Below are 12,901 nucleotides of genomic sequence, written 5' to 3' on the forward strand. Positions count from 1 at the left end.
CAATCACATGTCACATTTGGGAGGGGAAGACAACATCAGAGCGGTCAGTATGGGAATGGGCCTGGAGCTGGGGTCCCAAACATGCCCTTTTTGTACTTCAAAGTGTCTTTATTGCAATAAGGAATGTTTGTACATCATAAACCTGTGTATAAAAGACGGAGCCGTAGAGAAACTTGAGAGAGCACCTCGAGAAGATACCCTGTTGTCTGATTTGACGTGTTCTGTTCCGTCGGAAATAAACTCCTGTTTCCTGCCTTCCAGTCTCCAGCGCCTGCCTCTTTATTTGGGTAATCGTGAGTTGGGTGAGAAGCGGCTAACGCCGGGCAAACCTAGAAAAGGGGTAAACGACCTGATCTGCCTGAACCCTTTTTCATCATATGCAGATGTCACATTTAACACACAAGGGAAGGGATTTTGCCCAGTCTTGTGAGCACAGACACTTCAAACAGAACAGAATATGGATTCTGGCCAGAATAGAGGCGCTCGGTTCCGATCAAACACAGAGATCCTTGTACCCCAAAGTGTATTGCCCAAGAACTAATGCAGAAAATTGTCATGCTCTTATTGTTTACCGCTGGGAGCTCGCTACCATGCAGTGACTGAGAAGAGGCAAGTATGACCTGAGCACTATACCAATACCAATATACTACTTGCACAGTCTCCCGGTGAGTACTTTTGGCCCCCCAAACCTAAAAAAAAGAGATACAAGAACTGTGGTTCACCATTCAAAAGGGGACATTGACTAAACGAGCTGTGACTTAGTTGTATCCCCTGATATGCCAGTAAATGAGGAGACTGGCCATGGGAGAAGACTCACTATTCACTAACTCCTATCTGCAAGGCCAATCTCTCCAAAATAACTTCCCAACCTCCACGTGGACATGAAAAAAATCTGGCCTAAATTCTAAGAAAGCACAAACACAAGGAGATGATGGACGGAGCGCTGAAACTTTTCTGTTGGCACCCACGTTGGCAGGGTATGCCCAGACGTGGGTCCCTTGCTCACTTTGCCACTGGATTCAAGCTAGCCTGGCTGAGGGGTGTTACCGCGAAACTGGTCCCTCGATGCTTGTGTCCGGTCCAGGGAAGACCTGGCTTGGCAGTTCGGGCTGGACTGTTTTCATGAGGCACAGGGTCAAGACTGATTTGCATATGGCTGGCTCTGAACTGGGGTGGCGAAGTGAGCAAAAGAATGATGATGGGTTCAACCCAGATCTGTGACTGGGGGTGAGTGTCTGAAATGTTTCAGCGCTCCGTCCATCATCTCCTTGTGTTTGCTTTGTTCGCCCTAAGTTGGCAGGGTATGTCCAAACGTGGGTCCCTTGCTCACTTTGCCACTGGATTCAAGCTAGCCTGGCTGATGAGGGGTGTTACCCCGAAACCGGTCCCAGGATGCTTGTTTCCGGTCCAGGGAAGACCTGGCTTGGTAGTTCGGGCTGGACTGTTTCCATGAGGCACAGGGTCAAGAATGATATGTATTTGGCTGGTTCTGAACTGGGGTGGTGAAGTAAGCTAAAGAACAATGAAGGATTCAACCCAAATCTGTGTCTGGGCATGAGTGTCCGAAAAGTTTCAGTGCTCTGTCCATCATCTTGTGTTTGCTTTGTTCGCCCTAATCTGGCAGGGTATGCCCAGATGTGGGTCTCATGCTCACTTTGCCACTGGATTCAAGCTAGCCTGGCTGATATGGGGTGTTACCCCAAAACCGGTCCCAGGATGCTTCTTTCCGGTCCAGGGAAGACCTGGCTTGGCAATTTGGGGTGTGACTGTTTCTATAAGACATAGGGTCAAGACTGATTTGCATATGGGTTGGTCTGAACTGGGGTGGCGAAGTGAGCTAAAGAACAATGATGGATTCAACCCAGATCTATGTCTGGGGGTGAGTGTCTGAAAAGTTTCAGCGCTCCATCCATCTTCTCCTTGTGTTTGCAAAATTCTAAAATGGCAGCCTATGGGAAGAAAATGGGAGAGAGTAACCAGGTTGGGAGAGAGTAACTAACTTAAATCAAGACAAGTTTGTCTTGTATGTGCTCCCTTTAAATATATTATTTATTCGTGCAGTGTTCTATAGCACAAACAAGGCCCAAGTGCATAGCAGGACTTTACAAATACAAAAATAGGTAACAGACATAATAAAAAAGATCATTTTATATATCGGACACATCAGTGAATCTAACTACAACCAGTAAACAGACATAGAATAGGTTAGCAACAAAATAGGGATATCATTAGGACAGCTAGGGATGAGTGAAAGAAACATAAGGCTAAAGAAAACCTCACTTAATACAGGAAATTGAACAGAGACAGGGAAAGTAAGTAAATCAGCAAAGAGATAACTCATAAAAATCTTGAAGGACAATTAGAATAGTAAACATCAAGCAAAAGAAGTACTGGATGGACTCTGCCCACTCCCTGCCCCTCCTCATACTATGGTGAAATCTGGAGTGGTGAGGTGCAGAAGGCCAGAGCAAATCTGTGGCATTGAAAGTGGCTATGAAGAGTTAAAACGTGGAACTGAAGTAGAGTACTCAAGAATGTGTATAGAAAAGGTTAGATCAATAAGAGGGTAGTGAGAAGATTGGGGCAGTAAGGTGGGGCGGTATCTGAGGGGGGCCAATCTGCGGTTGAGTAGCAGTTATGGCTTGAATAGTGGAAAAGTAAATATTATTCTCAGTCTCGACCAACGGGAGGCCAGGATATTTTAAACTCCTTTCTAACCGTTGAAAGACGTGAAGTGGTATGTAGTGCTGGTGGTAGTGAAACCTACATTCTCATGGACCTGATGGAGAAAGATTGCTTCATAGACCACTCTCTTTTTTAATGGAGGAGGCTCAAGGAGCAGAGATTCTGCATTCTGCAACCTTTGCGAAATAGAAGGATGCAGATGCCTGTTGGTTTTGTGTGTGATGCAGATGTCTTCAATTGTACTCTTGCTTCGAAGGGATGGCAGTGTAATGTTGGAAGAATTTGAGTACTGTGGTGACATTACTTATGTACAGAAACAACGCAAACAACCACATGTAGCACAACTCTAAAAGTGGTGAGATTAACTTTTAATAGTCATTAAGAAGTACAATCCCATAAACTAGTCTAGATAGAACAAGAGCCAGTCTTTGGGTTTGTTCAGTAATGAAATGGAAGATACTCCAAAGCAGACTAAGTAGGTAATGTGGGCTTTTGTCTGTAGAAAAGATTAATGCTTATAGGCTAAGTCGGTTGTCGAGAATGAAACCCTATGATTTGGCTTTATCCTTATTAGCCAGTTTACATTGTAGGAAAGTACAGGAGTCAATCCAAGATTGGTCAAGTTGGATGTTTTCCAAGAAATTAACGGAAACTCACTTTTTTGAGGGATTGAGTTTAAAGTAATGATTAGACATCCATCTTTGAATGTTCTTCAGTTTGTGGTAGGAAAGCAGAGAAATATAATGTGGAGGCAAAAAGAAAGACTTAAGAATCAGTTTGATATTAAAGTATCCAAATAGTCCTAGGGATAGTTCTAAGTCTTTCCACAAAAAGACTAAGCAATGTTGGGTATAAAATGGAGTCTCAAGATTCCCACTGTTGTAGAGTGATGTTTCTAGATTTAGAGTAACCTATTTTAACCGCTTGGGTTGAGGTTGACAAATAGGAGATGCACCATTTTAAATCTACATCTTCGATGCTCACTTGTACTTTCTGTTTGTTGATCAGAGATATTTGATTGATTGCCTAAATTAAGGTAGCTGATAAGCCTAAAAGCTAAAATAGACTCAAACCTAGAAGCAAAAATAGGCACACGTTTCCCTGGGGCAAGATAGCAGATTGTCATCAAGAATGTGTAGAAAAGTTGTTTATGTATTGCAGTCCTGTCTGAACCCAGATTGAAAATTTGTCTTTTAAGAGTTTGTTACATTGCATGTGATGAGACAGTCGGGAGAGCTGTATAGCTTTCCCTCATCTTCCCTATGAAAGGTAGTCCTGAAACCGGAAGGACATTTTTACGGTCATAAATGTCCAAGCAGGGTTTTCAAAATCGGTGAGACTTGACCAAATTTCGGACAGGGAACACAGATTTTAAAAGAATGGGTAGAATATATTTGGCCAGTTCCTTAAAAAGGTTTGCAGACATTGCATCTGTGTAGTGGTTCTATGATTTTACTTTGGTTATAAATTCAAGTAACCCATATTCAAAGATTTCAGTACAATGAGACCAGGTCATCTAAACTTCAAAGTTCGACTTGTAGTTGACTGCAAGGTCAGAGGCTGGTGGATGTTTACCTTCTAAGGGGCCGATTACGATCTTGTTAGGAAGGGCTTGCCAAATCCGATTCAGAACCCTTGTTTCTGACCAAATCGTACACAGTTTCCAGCAACCAATTACGATGCCCAGAAACAGGTAGGGTTGTCCAAATCTGTTCTGAAAGGCATTCGGACAGGTCGCATCTGTCGGAGACAAATCGTACAACTCTATGGACTCTGTTTCTGAGCGAGCAATTACGGTGATCGATTCGGACAGCCGTTCCGTATTGGTTTCTCCGGAATGAATCAGCTGCGGGAATCTGTCTTTGGGGGCTCGTAGCAGGCCTCCCTTCACCCAGGGCCCTAAGAATCGGGCCCATGGGGGTACCCAAGGGACCTCCCTTTCCAACCATGCACAGTGTGGCAGGCCTCATGGGGTTCCCGCCACAGGGTGCATGATTTTCCACAGCTACCTTTTTCTTCAATGGGAGCCTTTGTTCTTGTTCGGGAAAACAGGCTCCCATTGAAGATCGCCCAGTCGGACTATCCCCATCCGAGTCATCCGGAAAGCATTCCGGGACCGATTTCGTACAAATGCTTTCCAGACGAGATCGTAATCGGCCCCTAACTGAAGAACTTCACAAAATCTTAACAATTGGGTTCGAGGATATCACCAATGTAAACAGACGTCAGCTGTTGGTCTATTTAACTACTTCAAAGATACATTTTGAGCGATTCTAGGAAGTACCCAGTAGCAATTTGATGTATTTGTACTGCTCCATGTAAATACTGTTTTTTATAGTTTCTTATGGCAAGGATGAGCTTAGTGAGATTAGATGAATAGGGGTTTGTCTCAATACATTTTCAAGCTTTTTAGGGTTTTTCTTTCATCTTATAACAAGGCCTCTAATTGAGTAATACTATTTGTATAATCCCTACCACCAAATTAATACAAAATCCCCAGGTGACAACCTTAAACCCCACCCACTCCAGTATGAGAGAGGAGGCAGAACCCTTGTTATCTGCAAAATAGGAATCAATATGGTCAAGTAAGAATTGTTAAAACACTGTATCATTTGGTACTGACGGCTATAAACACCAGGTCAGGATCAGTGTCAATTGCCTTCCGCATGACAGCACAACTTGCAGTGGGTTATGGATTGATAGTGACCAAACGCAGTAAACAGCCACTACCCGCGTGTAGATATCTGGGGTGCCCACAAATGTATCTGTTCTACAGTTACTATGGTGTACGGGGAAGTAAAAGTAGTAGTCCCTCCGAAGCGGGAATGTCAAGTGCCGAGATCTCCAACTGCCAACCCTCAAGCCTTCAAGCCAGGCCCAGAGTGCTTGAGCTGCTGGGATGGCTGAATATTGTGGGAGTAGAAGCATAGAACGATCCAAACATGTACCGAGTACACAATTAGAATCTCCTCCCAACACCCAATGGTCAAGACAATATTAAATCTGCTGAGCCATTCAACCTTTGCTTGACAGGGCTTGTTCTTGAACATAACAAGAAGTGCTTAGGTCAATGCGTGCTGGGTAATCATATTGTAATCAAATGGTTACAAAGGCTGGTGCAAGTGTAATCGATGTATAGATTTGTATTTACTCCCCCTGCAAAGCATACCTCTCTACTACCTCTCCCCAAAGGTTACCTTCAGATGAAGACTCTGCTGTATGTCTGGGATCAATATATCCTAGGGCTGGACCAGCCTGCCTACAACTGCCTTCCATCCTTCGGTCTCGCCTTCATCATACTCCTTCGAGATCATCTGAAGGGCTGTCATTCGGTAGGTGTCTGATCTGCGATGCACATCATGTAAATGCATGTAATCTATCAAGGAGGTGTAAATTGCTTCTGCAGTGCATCCGATTTGTTTTATTGATTTGCAAAAGTGAGGTACTATACTTTATTGTAAACCACTTATGTGATATAGAAGTAACTCCCCTGTATTGTGAGACAAGAAGTGCTGATCAATTGAAGCAAGCATTTATTATGTTCTAAATTGCATGCAGACAGAAGACACACAGCCAGATGTGCATGCTCGGAATACTTTATTAGTTGTTATACCCTCGCTATCACAGTTGTTATTCTACTTTTAGGGGACCTGGTCTCCACCCATTATGTGCCTAACCTATCCGATCCTAGAGTGTCCCATGTTCCCTTTCCTTCCTGCCTTTTTCCCCCCCCGCGTCGGATGTGGGGTCCAGTGTCCTGGCTGTGAACTTGGAAGACTGTATCTTGCAGGACCCTAGGTTCCTTACGCCATGATATACCCCACCTCCTTAGAGAAAATGCCTAATCTCTAACATGACATCTTCCCCTTTCTTTAGGATGGACGATGCAACCTTTTCCCCTCATTTGGGGAGAAATCCTTTCAATGTCTTTTCATGCACCTGGTCCTGCCGACTTGGTGTTTGTTGAGTCAAATGAGTTGTCCCTGTTGCTGGGGAAGGCGTGGTGTTCACATTTCTGTGCAGCTCCAACTGACATGACACATTGTGGCTAGTGCTTGCATTAACGTGCCGATTTCCGCATTTTGCGGAACTCTGTGGCATCTCATGCATCTCCAAAGAATTTTGTGGAGTGAAACTCCACGTGTTCTACTGACCCCTAGTCTTAGTTTGCATGCAGACAAAAGACACACAGCCAGATGTGCATACTCTGACTACTTTATTGGTAACACCCTCGTTATCACAGTTGTTTTTCTCCATCTGGGGGAGCTTGTCTCCACCCATGTGTCCCTAAGCTATCCCATCCTGGAGTGTGCCTTTTTCCATCCCACACGCAGGAAGTGGTGTCCAGTGTCCTGGCTGGGTAGGTGGAGGGACTCTGTCCTGCAGGGTCCAAATTTTCTTACGCCAGGACAGCATTGAAAGTAATATTGATAGATTTCAGGGAATACCTTTCGTTGTGCAGTCAACGTGAAAGGAAGCTAAAAGGGCATCGCCCAGAATTATTTATACAAATCGAATCATCTTCATTGGGATGCTTCAGAGATAGCTACCCAGACATCGGGTAACTGCACTTCCTTTGAGCATTATAGAATAATAGCTTTAAATGGCCAATCAGCAATTGACAATTTCAAAGAAATGCATTGCTTCGGTGAATACCTATGGGCCTGATTATGAGTTTAGTGGTGCAGAGCAGGACCGCCATGCCTCCGCCACACTCCCACAACGCCAAACCTGTGTGCACACCGCCCACCAGATTGCGACTTTTTTTTTGTCACGGTTGACCGATTCTTTGGCAGTCCCACGGCGATGCAGATGAAATAGGCAGGGCAATGGGAATGTCAAAGGCAGTACCTGCATAGCATGGACTTGTGCAGTCTATGCCGTGCAGGTACTGGGGTGCATTCACACAGGGGGGCACAATATGTGACACCCTGCATGCACTCCATGGCCCTGAGGAAACAGGGGGCCCCTCCTTTGTTTCCTCTCTGCCACGGTTTTCATGGAGCAGGAGCCACCATGAAAACCATGGTAGAGAGGAAAATCGTAATATGCTTGGTAGGACAGTGGCGGTCGGACCAAACTTATTGCAGCCTCAAGATCGCCTTGCCCTGGCGGTTGCAACAGTGCAATGGCGGTCCAACAGCCATAGTTGTAATAGGGCGGCTGGGAAACCGTCACCACCGCGCCAAGATAGTCTCAAATTCAGGCCCTTAGTTCTGTTGAATTGTTATGCTGTATGTCTGTGTAGCAATTTCTGAATAATAGCGTGGACAGAAAGTGATCATAATAATGCATTACTCCTTGTTTTGTATATAGGCCAGGAACAGGGTCAGTCGCAACATTTTACCAACTAGATCTCATGCCTATAAAGTTGCAGGTGAATAAAATGGCATAAACACCTTGGGGAATTACTAAGGAATTGAGGACAGCATTGTAATCCAGAAAAAGCCAACAGGCTTCCCTGTTCTAATTCACCATTGCGCTGAATATACTTAAGGCTGATTAATCAAACAGTAAAAGGATGCAGGATAAAGGGTGGGCATACAACGTGGCTAAAAGACATTGACAACACCAATAGTTCTCGCATGGGGGAGACCTATTGGCTTTGCCATTGCTTGTTCTCTCTTTACATTCCATGTGGGCTCTTAATGGTTGGTAATTGTCCTCTTTATTTTCCTTCGCAATTCCTCTTTGTAATCCTCTACCCAGAAATTAGCTGCCGAATTTCCGTCAGCCAGTCTGCTTCTTCCTATGCCTCACTCTACCTGTATCTAATGTGTTTTATGTAACAATTTCTGTTTTCACAATTAGTGCCTGTTGTTTATTGTCAGTTGGACCTTTGTAGGTTTGTCTTGTGTAAGACATGGTGTGTTATGTTAAAAGACATTTATATAGCGCGGTTATGACATAGAGATTGCCTCGCAGCTCTGTTGAAATCAAGCCTTGCTTCATATCCCTTCCCTATGTATATAGAGATAACTCTAATCACTAGTATATGCAGTAGACCTTTGTATATCTACCATTCCTACGTGACTCTTAGACTATATCCAGTCATATATAAGTGGAGAAGCGTGGCTCAGTGGTTAGAGGCGGCAGACCCGGAAGCTGAGTTCGACCGTGGACCAGGGTTCGATTCCCCGCCTCGGCGGGTCTCGGGCTCAAAAATTCCACAGACTCGACAATTCTCGCTCCGGTGCCTACTCGAATCACGGGGTCACACTCTGCAACTCTGGGCAATAGCTTGCTTAATCTCCACTACGGCCCCTCGTGGCGGGATGCCTGGCTTTCACCTTGTGGACACCCTGCCGGGGTTTCTCACAGGGGAATACTAGGACGGGTTCCCTAAGCAAGCGCCAGGATGCCCTTTGGGTGACAGGTTAGCGCTATATAAGTACATTTACATTTACATCCCTTCCCTTTGTATATAGAGATAACTCTAATCACTAGTATATGCAGTAGACCGCTGTGCTCTCTACCATTCCTATGTGCCTCTTAGAGTATATCCATTTGTATCCCTTCCCTATGTATATAGAGATAACTCTAATCACTAGTATATGCAGTAGACCTTTGTACTATCTACCATTCCTATGTGACTCTTAGAGTATATCCATTTGTATCTCCTCCTTGTGTGACTTTACATCTTGTACATTTGCAATTTTCTTTCTGTTTGTATACTTTATGTAACGCATGTAATCCTAAATCCTTATTTTTTTCAACTGGTTCTTATGTAAAGCGCTCTGACACCTTCGGGTAAAGTTTGCGCTATATAAAATCGCATAAATAAATATTGCTTATTGGTATACAAGGCTCCAAATGCAGCAGGCACTGCTCGTGTTCATCTTTATTTATTAATTGTATTTATTGAGGAAGTGAGTATTGAAGCGCTATACAAGTAATTGAAAGTAATTCACACGTGAACAATATAGCTAAGGGTGCGTAAGGACAACAGGATTCATTAAAAGTCTATTAGAAGAACCCCTTGTACAATTAATTACTTACTTGGGCTTTCAGAATCAAAATCAGTCATGGTGGTTTGTCCCTTGTTGAAAACCTTTTTTAAAAAGCATTGCAGATTTTTAGAAAGCAAAAAAATCTTAATGAAAAAGTACTGTATTCTTTGCATAAATGCATAGGGTTTTTACACAAGTAACTGTAAGTATTTATAGAAGCAAACCAAACATACAAAGTGAGCACATTTGTTTATAAATGTGTGCTTCATTTTTATGACAGTGCACTAAATTCTTCAAAGGTAAGCATCATTTTACGAGTTGAAAGACTTCGTCAAAAAGTGATCAGAATTATTCGTGAATGCGCATGGGCCGGTTGAAACTTTATAGGGCCAATATCTGCAACACACTCCCTATCATACATACAGCAATCTCCTGATGAAATAAACACACAAGATACCTTTTTTCATGGAGAAAATTGCTGCAGGTTTATTTGCATACCAAAATATGCCGACATGGTGGGTCAACTTACGGGCGATCCAAGGGCAGGCAACCCCTCTGCTGCCTGCCCACCTGATGAGCCAAATTGCACCCTGGCACTAAGCAATTGGGGCATATCAATTTTGGGGGAGGGTTTACTCCTTCCCACCTGGTGACCGCGAGTCCACCCAATTAATCATGCCCCTTGAGCTGGGCAAGTGTACCAGGCTGCCCCGGTTGCTCAGGTTTACAACCGCCCGTAGGACTAACGGGGCACCGTCGCTCCTCCAGGGTCCACCGCGAGGACTTCCTAGGGTTATTTGGCCTATGCACTCTCGTTGTGCTCCTGAAGAGGGTATCCCATGTAACTTTCAGCCTCTGCATCACCCTGTAACTCCGCCTGCAACACAAAATTAACAAGTTAATTTGCCTCACCTACCCCGAGCCTTGTCTATACGGCGGGTGAGCGGTAAAGAGGGAAACGGCATGAAGAAATGTGGCCAAGAGAGCGCCAGGTGGGCAGGAGAGATACTTTTACCAGGCTTCTCCACCAACCCGCGTGGTAGAAATGACGTGGGTGCGCCAGACCCAGAGGGGGTCCCACAGAACTAGAATGTCACTGTGTGTCCCCTGGACCTCGCGAGAGCCACGCCACCTGACAACGCTACGACGCCGGCTTCCTCCCCGTACTCAACACCGGCCGACCATCAAACTGCTACCAGGCCAGTCCGACACTCACCCGTGGACCCTTTGCCTGCCGTAGCTGCAACTTCTCCAGCCGCCGAACACCCGCATGCCCTAACCCACCCGTTAGAGCAGAACGCAACCACCTCACATGCATATTACTCAACACCCGCTCCGTCCACAAGCATGTCACCAAACTCTGGGACCTACTCAACTCAGCCTCCCGGACGTCGCCTTCCTAACAGAGACCTGGATGAATTCCTCCTCGGCACCAGACATCGCCATAGCCATCCCAGATGACTCCAAAATCACCAGAAGGGACCGCACCAACAGACCAGAAGGAGGAATCGCCATCGATCGTCTACAGGAATACCCTCAGAGTCTCGACCTGCACAACAGACACCTCCAGCACCGCCGAACACCTGCACTTCCAGATCCACACTGACCCCAACACCACCCTCAGAGGACCTCTCGTTTACAGACCCCCGGATCCTGGCCATGGTGCCATCGCCGACATCATCAGCACGCACACTCATGTGTCCACAGACTACATCCTCCTCAGAGACCTTAATTTCCACCTCAAGAACTCCAACGACAGCAACTCCATCGCTCTGCTCGATAACCTTGCCAACCTGGGACTCCAACAGTTCATCACGACCCCCACACACACCGCTGGACACAAGCTCGACCCCATCCTCTCCGCCAGCAACCACGTCACCTTCAGCCACACCACCGAACTCCACTAGACCGACCACCACTGCGCCCACTTCACCTTCAAGAAATCCACCACCCGCAACGGATCCCTTACCGCAGCTGGAACAAGGTCACTGAAGACCAGCTCGTCACCGCCCTTGCCCGAGACCCACCGACAGACATCACCAACACCAACGCAGCCGCCAGCAACCTCAGGCAACGGATTGACGTCTGCGCCAACACCCTCGTCCCAATCACAAAATCCTCGAACAGACGCACCAACAGAAAGGCCAGCTGTTTCACCACCGACCTCCAAGAATCCAAGCGGACTTGCTGAAGATTCGAAAGAAAGTGGCACCACGAAAAGACACCGGACAACCACGCAGCCGTGCCACCAAAAGGACCTCCTTCAAGGAACGCATCGACAACAACACACAGCAAAGAGCTCTTCATCCTCGTAAAGTAACTCTCCAACCCCAGCTCCAGCTCCAACAACATCCCGCCGTCGCAAGAACTATTCGACTCCCTAGACTCACCAACCACCTGCTCTCCTGGACCCATGTCAATGACGACGACACCATCAAGACCATGAATACCATCTACTCTGGCTCACCATCTGACCCCTGCCCTCACCACATTTTCAACAAAGCAAACCGCATCCACAAACCGCATCATCGCACCCCAACTCTGGAAAATCATCAACAGCTCCTTCGAGTCCGCCACCTTCCCGGAAAGCTGGAAGCACGCTGAGATCAACTCCCTACTCAAGCAACCCACAGCTGACCCAAAGGACCTCAAGAACTTCCGTCCCATCTCCCTTCTTCTGTTCTCGGCGAAAGTCATCGAAAAGATCGTCAACAGGCAACTGACCCTCTTCCTTGAGGAGAACAACATCCTGGACCAGTCCCAATCCGGATTCCGCAGCAATCACAGCACCGAAAACGTCATCATTGCTGCCATAGACGACATCAGGACCCTACTGGACAACGACAAAACGGCGGCCCTCATCCTCCTGGACCTCTCGGCCGCATTCAACACCGTCTGCCACCACACTCTACACACATGCCTCCATAACACAGGGATCCGCGACAAAGCCCTGGACTGGACCACCTCCTTCCTCACAGACAGAACCCACAGGGTCCACCTCTCACCCATTCCGTTCTGAAGCCACCAAGATCATCTACGGCGTGCCCCAAGGATCATCCCTCAGCCCTACCCTTTGCACCGCTCGCCAACATCGTCCGCTCGCACAACCTCAATATCGTCTGCTACGCCGACGACACTCAACTGATCCTTTCACTCACCAAGAACCCCGCCACCGCCAAAACCAACCTCCACTAAGGTATGCAAGATGTCGCCAGCTGGATGCAGACCAGCCGCCTGAAACTTAACTCGCACAAGACAGAGGTCCT

General features: G+C 46.3%; 1 protein-coding gene across 1 annotated transcript in view; it reads left to right on the plus strand.

Annotated features, from left to right (window-relative positions):
* LOC144824529 (uncharacterized) overlaps positions 1 to 12,901 on the plus strand; it is a 635,171-nt gene that overhangs the window by 370,244 nt on the left and 252,026 nt on the right. The window contains exon 9 of the mRNA XM_078683590.1: positions 5,878 to 6,017. Coding sequence (XP_078539716.1) covers positions 5,878 to 6,017 — 140 coding nt within the window. The remainder of the gene's footprint in view (positions 1 to 5,877; positions 6,018 to 12,901) is intronic.

The sequence above is a fragment of the Lissotriton helveticus genome, chromosome 3_1 (assembly GCF_964261635.1).
Source record: "Lissotriton helveticus chromosome 3_1, aLisHel1.1, whole genome shotgun sequence".
In the NCBI taxonomy this organism is placed as follows: domain Eukaryota; kingdom Metazoa; phylum Chordata; class Amphibia; order Caudata; family Salamandridae; genus Lissotriton; species Lissotriton helveticus.